This window comes from Hydractinia symbiolongicarpus, chromosome 13, assembly GCF_029227915.1.
Source record: "Hydractinia symbiolongicarpus strain clone_291-10 chromosome 13, HSymV2.1, whole genome shotgun sequence".
Classification (NCBI taxonomy): domain Eukaryota; kingdom Metazoa; phylum Cnidaria; class Hydrozoa; order Anthoathecata; family Hydractiniidae; genus Hydractinia; species Hydractinia symbiolongicarpus.
The window spans coordinates 24,332,978-24,347,918 of NC_079887.1; the positions used below are offsets into that span (position 1 = coordinate 24,332,978).

Sequence of the window (14,941 nt, forward strand, 5' to 3'; positions counted from 1 at the left end):
TTATTGGGCTAAAAACTTAGTGGCAAGAAACTTTCCCTGTTCCAATAAGACAGACGCCTGGGTTTTTCGCTAAGGGTATATCAACCGGCATGCCATAAATTGTGCAATACTGTCAAAGTCATCCATTTCTTTTGTACTTAGCTGCTTGGCGAAATAGCAATCGACTCAGAAATATCGTCAGTATTACCATAGATGTTACTACCACATTCTCCACCATTCATTTGCATCCAAATCACCGTTTCTGATTCCGTAGATCTCAAAAACTATCAACATAAATTGTTATAAATTATCAAACCGTTACCAAAAAATCACCCATGGTAAAATCTACATACGGCAAATGCGCAATGTCTTCACGCGCCTTAATTAGGGTAAATTTATTTAAGTCATGACTACCGAGGATGGGGAAAACGTTAAAATATTCTGAAAGAAAGCGCAAAATAAATGGTTACACATGCTTCGAGAACATATGGAAACACAGTTTACCGAAGGCATGTATTCGAACAACTATGTTAATAAGAGACATGTGGATCTCCCAAGATTCTTAACAAATACGAACAAAAAGGGATCGATTGAGTATTGATAAGATTTTCTACAGCGGCAATCGCATCAGAGTTTGGAAAATTGTGTCTGAAACATACTTTATTTATAGAGACAACACTAGTGGTCCTGTGGTAGAGCGTTCGCCTCCAGTGCGTAAAGTCTTAGGTTCAAGCCTGAGTCATGGAGGAAGCTGTAAAGTGTTAATTAAATCGTTCTGCATGACATTCAGCTTGAGAATAGGATTGATATCTTAGGCGGTTGTCTAGTCGAGCCGCTGTTGTGCTTGCACGGCTTCCGTAGCTCAAGTAGGAGCTTTAAATCTGTTAGGACCCTCTTCGCAAGATCCTTGATAAAAGCAGTGCCAATAGGAACTGAAGAGGCTATCATGGGTAAACAATTTCCATAAAAATAATAATAATAAATCTAACGATGACTTAAAGATTTTTTAAAAATGATTGCACTGCTTTCATCAAATCATACCATTATTAAGGCCTTAATAACGGTAATGGCTTCTCTCCGTGATCTGCTTAAAAAAATTTCATTATTGCTTCATAGTCAAATTAAGTCGATTCGTTTTCGATTAATCAATTTTTTTGGCAGGTAGATAAATAGATGATTTGCATATTTTACATTGCTAGCCTTACAGATATCGAGGAATATATCCTGTTTATTATTTTCAAGTGATACAAATTTCACCAGCTGAGCGTTGTTGTTGGGAGGGGGAATCAAATGGAGAAGGAAGTAACATTGTAAAAGACATCGTTGATTGTTAGTCATTAATACTCCCCCTAATATAATGCCTGCTTTACTTCTACAGAAGTCATCAAAGATTTCTAAAAGTGAAGATCATCAAGATCATACAGAAATGGTTCCAACAGCATACAAAAACTTGATGCAACTAACACAGAAGTTGCGTAACAAAGAAACAAATGAATCCAACCAGGAAAGCGGTGCATTACATTGGTTAACTAGTCTGCCACTAAAAGATTTTGGATACGAGTTAAATAAAGAACAGTTTTGGAAGCTCTGCAATTGCTATACAACTCGTTCATTCTAAGACTGTCAGCTGATTGCGTCTGTGGTAATGTATTAAACATTGCACACGCCCTTTCGAACGTGTGCAATGTTTAAGCAAAATAGGCTCTAGATTTTTCAGAAAAGATCATAATTTAACACAAACATGGAACTCTCTAACGTCATACTAAACATTCAAAAAGTAGAATAAAAATATTTTTATAATAACGGAAAATTTTGACAGTTATGAAACAGTTAGTGTTAGTTTGATTGTTCTTGTCGATAGATTATCTATATATTAATAAAAAAATAAAAAAATAATAAAAAAGGGACTGGTGTGTCACCGTACTAGTATGTCAAATCCATAGCAACCAACGCGCGTGGGTGGACCTGTTTCACTGTGCTAATTTGGCGGATACAAAATAGCCACCACAAGAACTGTCCCTCCTTAGCGACTGATGGAGATAGTCACCTCACAAACATACGTTTGGAATTAGTGAAAATGATCTCCTCAATATATAAAGAGTACCGTTGTTTTTGCCTCGCGAAAACAATAGTTAAATAGCGCCGGAGCTGCGCACCAAACAAATAAACTCAAATAATATCTTGGAAAACATCGTGCTCTAACCAGCTAATAACAGGGGGGTGCCCTCTCAGGCAGTCGATTTACCGTTTCGTTATTCTCTCTGGGATCAAGGTTCGGGGGCACGCAAGATGCGACTTGTTCTCCATGGTCTTGATATTTCCACTCAGATAACATCCAGCGAATATAACAAAAAATGGTGTAGCAACTGCGAAGTGAATAATGGTGGACCCTAAAAAGCTCTTTTTAACCATGCTCTCTGGATAAAAATAGAGGGGATAAAAGTTCTATATAGCTACGTCTTAATTTTTAATTCACATTTTTTAGCAACGCAAAATCGTGATAATAATATTTTGTTCCTTGATTTGAAAATTATTGGTGGAATATTAAGCTAGCTATCTATTTTGGGGGAAAAACCACATGCAAATGTCATTTAATCTTGTGGGGTCGTATATATAGTGAAAATCTTATGGTTACTTTGAGATGTTTTTGCTTATTTTCTTAAGATTTATAGATCAATCCAAGCACAACATTATATATTTGTTTTTACAACAGTAAAGCCCTTTGGCTTGGGCATTTGTGTCACCGTAAAAAAGATGCTAGGATTTGATGAAGAGAGCTCTTTTCTTATAGATTCCTTCTCACTTCCTGCAACATCCAATGGCCCACCCAGTGTACCATCTCCCCAATTTCATTATATACTGTAGATTGGGTTAACCCAGGACATTCACTCGCCCATATATATTGAATCGCTGCCGAGGGGAATGTAATAACAAATAATCCATTTACTTACCCATGTTTTTTTACTATCGCGTGAAAATGTGGCCATAAAAATATATTCAGAATGTGAATTTAACATTTTTTTTATATGGCTAAGACGAATGTCACAAATATCTTTTCTTGTGTTCGAGTAATTTTTTCTCACTAAAAATAAGGTCTGTCAGCAATATTTGATGATAATTTCCATCCCTCATTTGGATGAGGCTTTCATGTGCTCTTTGAAACTAGTTAGCAGATTATTTGCACTCACAGCATGATTTTTAAACTGCGTTTTGGTGAGCAGCAACCTAAGTTACTAAAAAAAATTAGATAATATATATATTTGAATTGTTTTGTCTAAAAAATCTTATTGCTCTTTAGAAATCAGTAGTATATATAGTTTCGGAATGTCTGACTTAAAACGAAAGGGTAAGGCTTTCTATAAAGGGTATTCTAAAAAAAGAAGATGGAAGGAAGAGCTTCGACCTGGCCTTGCTGGTGTCCTTATAACATGTGATGGACGTGAAAGAAATGCTGTTGCTGAAGCATATCGTTTACTTAATGAATACGCTGATGCAAAATATGGTCCAGAAAAACATGCTGAAGAAGACTCTGATGATTCTAATGAATTGGATATTGAGGAGGCTTTAAAGAAAGAGGTGGCAGATATCAAAGAGTCAAACAAGATGGGAACAGAAAGAAGATTTCAAACTGTTGAAAACAAAGCAAAAAATGTCATTTTCATCAGAACAGCCAGCACAATTAATCCATTTGAACTTGTGCACAATATTTTCAATGATATTCTCTGTTCAGAAGTTAGAAAGAGTAAATTCTGTTTACGATTTTTGCCTGTTTTGAAAACGTGTTATGCTAAAGTGGATGAAATTGTTAAAGCTTCAAAACCGATTATAGAGGAATATTTTCATAGCATTTCAGATCCATTTACATATTGCATCATGTGGAAAACTAGATGTAATAATCAGATCAAACGTGATGATGTTATTTTAAGGCTTGTGGATGTGATTTGTGAGAAGGAGTGTGGCCATGAAACAGAATACAAACATCCTGATGTTATTTTGAATATAGATATCATTGGAAATATATGCTGTCTGGGCATTCTACGAAATTATCAAAAGTTTAGAAAATATAACTTGGATATGCTGCTCAAGGAAACAGTCGTTGCAGATGAAAGTGTGAAAACAGAAAATAAAGATGATGTGAAAAAGGAAATTCAAGATGATGGAGAAAAAGAAGTTAAAATTGATGCGAAAACAGGAGCTGATATAAAAATTAAAAGCATGTGTAATGTGGAAAAAGCTGATCAAGATAAAGTTAAGAAAGAAGATGAAGTTAAGAAAATGGAAAACGATGTGAAAACACAACTTTTAGTGGAATCTCAAGCAAAAAACAATTCTGAATGCACTCAGCAACAGGATCATATAGAAAACAAAAACACAGTTGACAAAGCTGGTATAGAAGAAATGAAACAAGAGTGATATAAAACATGTCTAAGCTTTATTAAACTGTGTTTTAACTTTTGTATATGTTTATAACCTAGCCCAGATCAAACTAACCATGTTACAAATTAAACTTTTCTTGATTTGGTTTTATTAGTGAAAGTTTTCTGTTGATGCACTTAGCATCGCTTTGAACCTGTTATCTGTATTAAAAAGATTTGCTTTGAAAGATAGTCCACCATTTACTACAAATTAAGACAAACTTGATTACCTTACGAAGCTTGGAACTTGTTATTGCTGATTAATATCACTCAAACACCCCAAAATTACAAATCACAGCATTTACGTATAGTTTCATAACTAAAATTTATTTGAAATAGTTACTCATATTTAAATACTGCTAAATGTGTTTCGTAAAAACCTCAAAATCACACTAACTTTCGTACTTCCTGGCAATGTTCCTGTTTTCAACTAATAACTTTCACCGTAATATAAAACTTTTAAGGGGCCAGACAATTAGTTTCAAATATTTTTATACTCACACCTTTTTATAATCTTAAGGTAAATAAAAATAATGGCTTCAGGTTGCATTGAAAACTGTAAGCCATTTTTAAATGTGTTAGGTGGATTTGCCAGTACAACAAAAAGTTTAATTGCATATATTATGCTATTAGGTCACTTTGCTATACTATACGTATTGTTTGAAATATTACTTGAAAAAATACTTCAGTTATTTCTAATTTTTCAGTTCAAATTAAAAAAATAAAGATATATAAAAAGTATAGCAGTCAGATAAATTGCATTTGTAAAGATGAATCGTAGTTCCTTCAGATTGGAAACAAGAAGTCGTGCCAAAGATGAAATTAAAAGAGTGATGATGACAATTGAGAAAGTTAGAAAGTGGTAAGTAAATCAATTCACACTATGTTGGCAAGCAAACTAAATACAAGGATATGCCTTGTGAGCAAACTAAAAAATCATAGGTATGTATCAGAAGTTGACACTAGAAAGCTGGAGAATTGTAATTGTAGGTTTTTAAGGAGAACAACCGGAGGAAAAACTATAAAAGTAGGAATATTGATACTGAGAACACAAAAATTGCATGTTTATCTGTTTTGTTAATCTTTGTTTTTAAACAGATCTGTTTTATTTTTAACAGGGAGAAGAAGTGGGTTCATGTAGGTCCAGTTACTTCAACAATGAAAGTTTTTAAATGGGTCCCAGGTAAGTGGTAGTAGTACGGACCTTCCACCCATAATCTTATCCTTTTTATTTTTGGTAACAAAGTTCCACAAACTTTCAAATATTTTTAACTGTGTTATGTTAAAATAACACTGGAATAATACCCCCTCAAACATTTTAAGTTTTAAAGTATAGTTTATTGTTGGCTTTTTTTTACATTACATCTGATAGAGTTCTGCTTTCGGAACAAGTTTTTTGTATATTTTATATATAAGCAACCCCATTTTGGTAGTCTGGCCGGTTGCAAAAGGTAGAAATCCTTTTAAGCCTTGAGTTCCTTAGCTGGTTGCTTATCCACACAGTCCTGGCTTGTTTTTCAGTAATGTTTTTCAGTACTGAGCTCATAAAAAGACTAAGCGAGGATAATGTAAATACTATGGTTTTCTAAGCATGTTACTTAGTTTTTTAACCTGATCTTAAACAACTGGATTGGAAAAGCTTGTTTTGTGTTCTAATGTAATGAATTTCTCTGTTTAGTTGAAGAAAGGGAAGGAGATAAAAAGAAAGTGAGAAATTCCTTGCTTTGAAATGTTTACAATTTATTTGCTGAGATAGCTCTCTTGTTTACATCTTTACTACACAATTTTATTCTAGGATAAAGGTGTGAAAGAGAAAATCGAAGTTCAGCCTGCTAAAGAGAGTGGTAGGAATATCCAGCATTTTTGAAAACCTAGAATAACTGGGTTATTTTCAGTCCATTAAATATTTAAAGGATGTTCTGCGGAATCGTTCTTTTGCAGACGTTTTGGTATCATGTAGCCACTGTCTCCGTATATTCGGTTACATCAACTTTTTTGGATGGTTATAAAACTGTTAAAGCAAAACCTTTAAACAAGCCGTGTGCTTTAAATGCGGTTTGTAAAATGTCTCTAGGTTGAGTTAAACATTGAAAGGAAATTTTATGGTTGCCCTGAAAATTAACAACATATATTTTTTGTTCAATGACGTGCATTAGACAAAAGATTATTAATAAATATGATTCTTTTTTAATTTTAATTCTTTATTTTCGCTCCATTTTTTCATTTAGCTGCAGAATTCTCTCTTTTAAACGAAGACTCAAACGCTAGTTTTCCGTCGCCTGCTCCTCCATCAGAAGACTCACAAGATAATGACTCGTACCAAGGCTTTCCCGAGAAAAAAGAGAAAAGAAAACGAACAGCTAGTGGCAATTGTAAGTAGTTTGATAAGAGGCATTCATGCAAACTTAATTCTACGCTTTTTAACAAAACATTACTCGCTTTTCATTTTATAAGAATATGAGATTAGGAATTCATGTTAAAAAGTATTGTTTAGAACAATAAAGAAATTAGAGTAATAACTAGAACATGGTTGAAATTTTGATATTCCTATAAAAACAGCATGTGCTAAACATCGTTTGTGGACAGCAGATTTTTTGCTGACGTCAGCATGGTCCCTTTACAGCGAAGGTCATTGTATGCGGAGACTAACAGTTCTTGTTTCTGAATTGAAACTGCCAATTTCATATAATTTTTCTCACAGTAATTAATCCCGCTCTGGATGCTGCCCTTGGTCTCGATGATTCAACTTCAAAGTTTGATGGTGAAGATAGTAATTCAGTTTTTACCAAGTAGGTTTTGTGCAAGTTTTCTTGGTTAAAAGACTCTTTAACCTTAACCTTTTCCCCAAAGGTCATAGAGCTTGGCCCAAAAGTGAGTTCTGCCGGTTGGAAAATTTCCTTTTTCCTTTTCCTCAATTCTTTTTCGTGTTACCTATAATTTTCTCAACATGTTTATTTTAATTTATTTTGGTAGCCACACAATCTTATTTTCTGTGATTTGTCTCTTATAGTGGCGACTCAAACTTCTCGCGAAATTACATCTGCGATGATAGCAATAGCAATCTACCTGAAGGTGCGTTCACGTCATCATCACAAGATGGTACCACAGCTTCGGTGGGATTTACTCAGGTATGTTGTTTGTATTTAATAGAAGAAAATGTTTGCAGGAAAAACCTGTGGTTAAACGTTACCGCGAAATGCAAAAATTTTGCAGGAAAAAACTTACTTTTATGAATTCTGTGAGTATTTTTATGGCCATTTCGCGCAAAAGCGTGCAGCTCAGCGAAACTATATTTTTTGCGGGGAAAACGTTTGTGGGTCACGATTGACATATTTTTTGTGGGTAAAATCTTTTCTAAATATTTCAAAAAACGCAAAGGTTTCTTCCGCAAACACTTCCTTTAAACTTCCTTTAAAACAAAAAAAAAAAAAATGATGTTTTGTGTTGTGGTTTTGGCGCCTTTCTAGAGAGAAATTCTATATTTTAATTGTGTTTTGGATGTGATTCACGTTATGAATTGCAGTCTTAAAAGTCACTCACACTAATCAAACATGATCAATTATGTCTTTAAATAATAATGATAAGAATACAAAATAGGCAAAACTATTTTTGATAATTCTTTTACAGGATGACACTACTCCTGGAATGGAATATACTTGAAAATGTAATTGTTTTTCGTGTTTGTATATAAGTTGGAAAGTTGACCTGCTTTGTTTCGTTTTTTGATTGAAATTTCTGTTTTGTCAAACTATTTTACTTCTAAAAAAAAAGCTAGAAAACTCACTCTATATTCCTAAAAAATGTCTGGAATTTAGTTTTTAAAAATGCAGAACCATCTAGCAATAACGATTTGGATTATTTCTTCCCTACAAGAAAAACTATATATAATCGAATCAACGTATACTTCTCTATTGGCAGTTACCTTAAGTGAAGGAAAGTTTGCGCAAGAAATTATTGCGGAATTAAAGATTGCGAATTCATCATCGAAAAAATCGTAAATTGCGAAACTAAAAATTCCGAATTGAAGCAGTGATCGATGATTTTTTCACTAAATCGCTCGATAAATTTTTATTCATTTTGGTCATTAAGATTTGTTCTGTTTCTTTTGATGCAAATAATTGACTAAATTAGCAATCTTTTCTTGCGCAGTAATTTTATTCCTTAAGATAAAGAAGCATATCCGCTTTTATATTTGTAGGAACTTATAAAAGCTGCTTCTGGCGTAGCGAACAACACGATCAGTAGCGTGTCAAATGAAGATTCGAACTCCAACCTTTCACCTTCGCAAGACTCAAACAACTCGAGTGAAGTAAGCAAGGTAAGGTTATCGAGACCATTTCTCATTTGTAGTAAACATTTTACATCTTCCCTCCCAAATCAGCCAATTTTAAGCATAACCCATATGATAAAAAAGATTACTTTAGGAAAATAATTTGCGCAGAAATAAATTTTGAAGAATTTTTTTTTCATTTTCTTTTTCATTTTGCTACATGAAATTTTTGCGAATCAGGTGTTTACAAATTTTTCGCGGGTATTAACTTTCGCGATTATCTTTACAACTTCTTTCCTGTTTAACCACTTCTTGCGGACAATATTTTACTTCGTGAATCATGCATTTAGAGATTTTTTTCGCGAGAATTAATAATTTTCGTGAATAACCGACGTAGATATATTTCGTCCCTCTGGTGTAAATGTCAAAGTTTTGTGTTTTTTTTAATGTAGATTTGTTTTGTTTTAGAGTTTGTCGACCGGGTTTCCACCTGAAAAAAAAGCGAAAACAAGCTAGTGTGTAGCCATATTAGTTTTTGTTAGGGTAGTTTTTTTTAAAAACCAAAGCCAACTCTTGGATCTCCTGCTTTTTGTTTTGTTATCATACGTGTATCAGGTGAATTTTTAATCTTCCGGTCTAGAAAATACACTGGGATGTGCTAAGCAAGGATCATATTTCTGTATGATGGCGTTTTTCCACTATCAAGTGTTTCTCGATGTTAAGTTATATTAACTGTGAAATGATAAAGTAGGTTATTTTTGTAAATAGATTATTTATGCAAACAAAGGTGCAAACAAACTTTTTATTGTAATATGGATATTTTATTTTTGTCTTTCAATTCTTACTGTCGTCCGTGTTGGCAGGTCAAATTCGATGCAGCCATGAAAAAGTTTTGAATGATTTGAGGATGATTTGCGCTCGCGCATGTTTTTACACTAAGTTTTCCAGCGTAAGAATTATCGCCAGGATGAATAAATATAACATTAGGTTTTGTTTGCAACTTCTCTGTTTTACACATTTCAATTGAATGCAAAATTTTATTTTGTCAATGGTGCGCACGCTTAATTGGTTTCTCTTTCATAAAATTTGCGTACTACATTAAAGTCAAGTTTCCACTCAAACGAATGTGGTCGAATTAATCGACGTCCGTGTATCACCGGATGTGTGATAAACCGCACGTTTTCTTATTTCTTTTTAATTTTCGCGAATATTATGACTATGGTATATATTTAGGGATTTGGTATATATGTTACACCGGGGACATGATTAGAAAATATGTGAATGGCCATATTGTAAAACGACAACTCCAGTGCGTTATTACGTGGTTTATTACAAATTTCCCCTCTGGAATATATAATAAAAGTTTAACTGAAAATATTAAACGTTTGTGCCCCATTATAGGACATTTGGGTTTAAAGCAAAGATGGCAAAGATACAGTCAGTAACGATTACCGATCAGGTAAAAGCTAGTAGCCGCAGAATAAACTGGTTGGGTGTTTCTTCCTCTGCATCAATATATATTTTGTTACAAAGTATAAACATGTTTAATGCGTCCGTAACGTTACTTTTCATCTAGCTTAGCTGCTTTTTTTCTGTACATTTTGTCACCAATTCTCAAATGATCAATCCATCCACTGAAAAATTAAAAAATAGTAATAACAAATATCACAAAAACTTTCAATTTTAAAGTAGCAAAAATATTTGGATATTTTGAAATATCCCGTGAAGCATTTTTAGGCGGAAGTTTATGGTTCAACATAACCTTTGTTATAACAGACAAACAAGAACTGAGTAAGTATTTCGACTATGGAAAAATTTTTGGCATAAGCGCATGCACAGGATAAAAGCAAATGGGAATGTTTTGCCAACTCGTCCCTAGGACTTATTAGGCTATATATTGTCCAGTCTGAACAAATATACAAAGCTTAACAAGCCCAGGGGACGAATTTGGGGGACATGGGGGACACTCGCGAGTTTCGACAAGTTGTAGACCAGCAATTATAAAAGGTAAGGAAATGGAAAAAAGAGTTAATACTTCTTCATTTTTTTGGACATATTAGCCTAAGGATTTTCGATGTTTTCTAGATAAAACCGAGTATGACCTCTAACATTCTATCAGGGGCAATTCTTATTTGATATTTTCTGCCGAAGATTTTCATCGAATCAGAAATTATACCGATGATGGAAACGAATACGCCGTCTTTATTGTCACCTTGTTGTTCTTCCTCTTTGGCTTTTAATAAATTCATACATATGGTATTGGAAGAGGACCCGTTCTAGCTTTGTAAAATGTTAAAGAAAAAGGAGATTACGTCGCAAACGAAACGTCCAGAATTCGTCTAAAAATTAGGTTAAAAAAATGTCCTAAATTCGTCCAAATTTAGGTTTAAAAAAAACGTCCGAAAATAATTAAACCATATGCCGTTTGCAAGCAGAAATGACGTCATATTTTTTAGCAGATTTAAAAAAAATGGCTAGTGTGTTTCTCAGGAACGGTAAGTTGTGGTATTTAAACGAGGCTATAAGCAACTGGTCACAAACATCTACAAACTTTCAATACAACTAACCTGTATATCAGCACCAATGCCGTCTAAATCCTAAAAAAATAATTGATAAAATTGTTGAATGCGGTGCAAACCTACCATTTTTATGCAACCGTGGGTGTGCTTATTCTTTTAGGGATTTCCAGGGTTTCACAACGATGTGCCTAGGAATATCTCACAACGCGGCATTTTTTAATGTAGTACAGTATAAAAATGGACAGGTGGAGCATGCATTGTTAAGTAGTTACTTGTGAAAGAAAATCTCTGTAAATATCAAAGATTTAGATTTTCTATTTACCTCCATACTGCTTCTGTTTCTTGGTTCATGTAATCCGATTCCACTCATATCTAGATCGGTTGTTGAATCTTTCTCCGCGCTTTGTACGCCGTCCATAGCTTTCACGTTGTCTTGATCAAGCCTGGTAAGGAAGAACATTATACATCAAGTACCGTATAAGAATACTAAAACTGTTAAAGAAAACAAACAAATAGTCTCTCAAAAATGTAACTTTTAAAACAAACAAAACAGGCTTTTCAATGCAGAAGGATAACAGGCAGCTCCTTCATTTGATCGTCGGCTAATCCAATGTTAGAAAATAATAACACCCGTTCTACGCTGAAAAATCCACGGAGTCGCCCGTCCTTTATATATCGCATTTCGAGTTTCCGTAAGAAAAAGACGAATAGACGCACGAAGAATACCGATATTCCGGTGAGTGAAAAATGACGGGTGTATTCCTTAAACACTACCGATACATATATTAATTGGTTGGTTTCAACAGTGTTATAGCAGAAACTAAAAACAAAGGATACTGACCTTAAAGATTTTGAATACATATCCATGGCTTCGTCAGTTTTTCCCAATTCTTTTAAACAATCCCCTTTTAAACGATATAATTCAGAAGTTGGTTCCGCTTCCAGTTGTTTCGTAAGCCTGCGAACATAGTCGTGTAAACATAAACACAAAGATAATCCGATAAAAAATCGGATGGTTCGTTTTGGTTAAATAAATGAGTAAATAATTTTCAGTATTTATTTTAAATGACACGATTTAACGGCTATTTAAGGACATTATTTTAACAACAAGCTTATTCTGCGGTTCCGTAGTGTAGTGGTTATCACGTTCGCTTTACACGCGAAAGGTCCCCGGTTCGAGCCCGGGCGGAACCATACTTTTTATCAATTTTTATCAATGCTAACAATGTTAAAGGTTGTAGGAGTCTTTTTTAGTGTCTAAAATTGTGTAATGCATTACGCAGAGTCATAAGAAGGATATTCTGGGTACTGCAGGAAGCGCGCTCTGCTGCCCGTAAGGAGGTCGTGTTCCGGGATTTTCTCGTACCCAGTCTATTTTAGGAGTGCACGAGATAAAACTTTTTAGCGGCAAAACTTAACATTCGTTTGTTGAAATTACATCATTACTGTGCTATACTTTAAACGTTAAGATTGAATGCAATGTTATGCATGGGGCAAATTGTTCTATATATAACACGACCCGAAATAGCCGAAGACTATCTCTTCTCTTGTGACTATGCATTATGGGATCGTTTAACTTTTAAAAAGAAGATTAAAAAAAAACATGATCGTTCGATAATATTATTTTCAGTTGATGCAGTCTTTTCGTTTTGAAAGAAACGCAAGGCTAAAATCTTTTTAAAAGACGAAGTACCTCGTAAGAAACTACCTGAGTTAATTAAATTTATAGTATAAAGTTGCGGAAATAGTGCCTGTAGGTAAACGAGTTATTCTTTCTGTCCAGCAACCCGTTTGTTTAAAAAAAGCAATTTATTAAGACTCGCTAATTGATAAAAACTAGCGCGCCTAAACGTTACGCAATTAAAGAAAGAGTATTTCAACTCCAAATGAATTAAAAGAAAAAGGAGAAACAACAGGAAATATAAAAATAACACTAGTTTTTAAGATTAGCCTTCTTCTGGGGGTCTAGCCTGAGCTAATATAAAAATAACGAATTCGTAGTCAGAAATAAACATGTATGATGCTCAACTATGGCCGTATGCTTTCCAAATAATCCGATTTATTCCGCAGGTTTACTTATCCGCTACATACTCGTGTTTTAAAAGATATAGGGTACACAAAACCTCGATTGGGTAAATGCAGAACAGAACACTGTGGCCTGCAAAATTCCAAATCAACGCAAAATTACAACAGGCTTACAGTTGTGAAGCAGCTTCGTAATCTTCTTGTTTCATTAAAATATCACTGAACAGGTACACAGCAGGAAGGTAACAGGAGTCGTGAACCAATGCTTTCTTTAACATCACTTTCGCCTGAAGTGGAAGTAAATCATTTGCATTCAAACTACCATAGAAATAATTTCATGTTCTGATTTTATGAAATTATCAACACTTCTCGATACATGCAACAGATCTTAGAGAACTTACTTTCTCTTGCATTTGAGATTCACATGCATAAGCTTTCGCACAAAGCTGAAAATGAAAAAAGTCATCTCATTGTAATGTTAGCTACTTTTGCGGGGATAAAACCGAGATCCGAGACCCTATGATAGGACACGGGACGTAAGACCTGGTACAGGAGAGCTCACATTAAGCTTGAAAACATGCAAAAACAAGGACGAAGGTGTTAAATAGGTGTTTATGTCACAGCTGTCTTGGATAAAAAAAACATGTAAAGCCTAGAACGTTCTTATTTCGCTTTAACCCTATTACGCCTGGGCTTTTTTGGGCCCGGTAACCCTGCGGGGGTCATAAAGTGCCCGCAGGCCAAAAATCTCCAATTACTTAAGCTGAAGTAATGAAACTTGATATAACACAAACTCATTTCGGGTAAAAGAACAGGCATCGGAAATGACATCACACATGCCTAAGATAGGTCATTTTAACCGTTTTCAATATAATTTAATTTCTGTGTTACTGGTGTTACAACTTTAATTCTAGATAGACTCGTGTACTATGTACGTCCAGGAAACTCTCAAATAAGTAAGGCTAAACACTTAGATCTCCTTGATTATTTGTTTTTTATTGCTCAGTTGTTTTTGTATTTAAATTCATCCATAGTATGTTTACACACTATCCTTGAGTCAACTATCATACAATGCTTAACTTTCATGTGGCTCAGTATACTTCATTCAGGTTCTTTCCAGAAACCTTTGCAAACCCATATATACCAGAAAACCTGGTTTTAGTTTTCCAGTAATTTTCACAAACCGTAAAAATAATTTTAGGGTATTGAGCCACAGGGTCTTTGGTCGCGGTTTGCTAACATGCCACTTTTGCGACGAACACAGCCAGCGACTCTTATTGGCTGACGAAAATCGCTCTCCACCAACGTGTTTTCAAAAATCTTATTGCCCTTAATGCTGGTGTTAATCACAGCAAATATGGAGGAGCACCTACAGTTAAAGTTCTTGCGTTGGCACCGATCGTCTTGTGAGCATTTCTTGCGATATTGATCGCTTCTTTGTACTTCTCAGATGATAAATGACATTGCACTAAACCTACAACATTAAACACTTCTATACAGAAATCAAGGGCTGGGAGATAACCCACTTATACAAAGACCAAGGGCTGAGAAAAAACTTAGAAAAGAACATTGCGTTTATTCGGTTTTGAAAAAATAAAAAAGCTGTTCTATCACAGTCTTGCATAAAAAATTTTTTAAATAACACAGACGAAATTTATATAGAGCGACATGCACACTACAAGATATAAAAATGATGCCGGGATGACTTAATGCCGGGATGACTCAAATATGAC

The 14,941-nt window shown here is 34.4% G+C and overlaps 3 protein-coding genes and 1 non-coding gene across 6 annotated transcripts in view; 3 read left to right on the forward strand and 1 right to left on the reverse strand.

Moving 5' to 3' along the window:
- The first annotated feature begins 3,258 nt into the window (after positions 1 to 3,258).
- Positions 3,259 to 4,486, forward strand: LOC130624288 (THUMP domain-containing protein 1-like). The gene has a single exon (XM_057439867.1). The coding sequence runs from the start codon at positions 3,304 to 3,306 to the stop codon at positions 4,390 to 4,392; it is 1,089 nt and encodes a 362-aa protein (XP_057295850.1). The 5' UTR covers positions 3,259 to 3,303; the 3' UTR covers positions 4,393 to 4,486.
- Positions 4,487 to 5,076: 590 nt separating this feature from the next.
- LOC130624293 (B-cell CLL/lymphoma 7 protein family member A-like) lies at positions 5,077 to 9,475 on the forward strand. The gene is made up of 9 exons (XM_057439872.1): positions 5,077 to 5,256; positions 5,513 to 5,577; positions 6,073 to 6,101; positions 6,190 to 6,238; positions 6,623 to 6,766; positions 7,096 to 7,183; positions 7,405 to 7,522; positions 8,593 to 8,712; positions 9,133 to 9,475. The coding sequence occupies exons 1-9, from the start codon at positions 5,165 to 5,167 to the stop codon at positions 9,178 to 9,180; spliced, it is 753 nt and encodes a 250-aa protein (XP_057295855.1). The 5' UTR covers positions 5,077 to 5,164; the 3' UTR covers positions 9,181 to 9,475.
- A 499-nt stretch (positions 9,476 to 9,974) lies between these two features.
- LOC130624282 (anaphase-promoting complex subunit 7-like) overlaps positions 9,975 to 14,941 on the reverse strand; it is a 39,230-nt gene continuing 34,263 nt past the window's right edge. For 2 of the 3 annotated variants that reach the window (XM_057439860.1, XM_057439859.1), the window contains 7 exons: positions 14,582 to 14,700; positions 13,610 to 13,654; positions 13,383 to 13,495; positions 12,025 to 12,141; positions 11,506 to 11,626; positions 11,232 to 11,261; positions 9,975 to 10,298 (listed from right to left, as the gene is read on the reverse strand). In XM_057439860.1, coding sequence (XP_057295843.1) covers positions 10,287 to 10,298; positions 11,232 to 11,261; positions 11,506 to 11,626; positions 12,025 to 12,141; positions 13,383 to 13,495; positions 13,610 to 13,654; positions 14,582 to 14,700 — 557 coding nt within the window. In that variant the 3' untranslated portion in view covers positions 9,975 to 10,286. The remainder of the gene's footprint in view (positions 10,299 to 11,231; positions 11,262 to 11,505; positions 11,627 to 12,024; positions 12,142 to 13,382; positions 13,496 to 13,609; positions 13,655 to 14,581; positions 14,701 to 14,941) is intronic. The other variant, XM_057439861.1, reaches the window with a different exon arrangement.
- Positions 12,305 to 12,377, forward strand: Trnav-uac (transfer RNA valine (anticodon UAC)). The gene has a single exon. It is a non-coding gene; the product is annotated as a tRNA-Val (tRNA).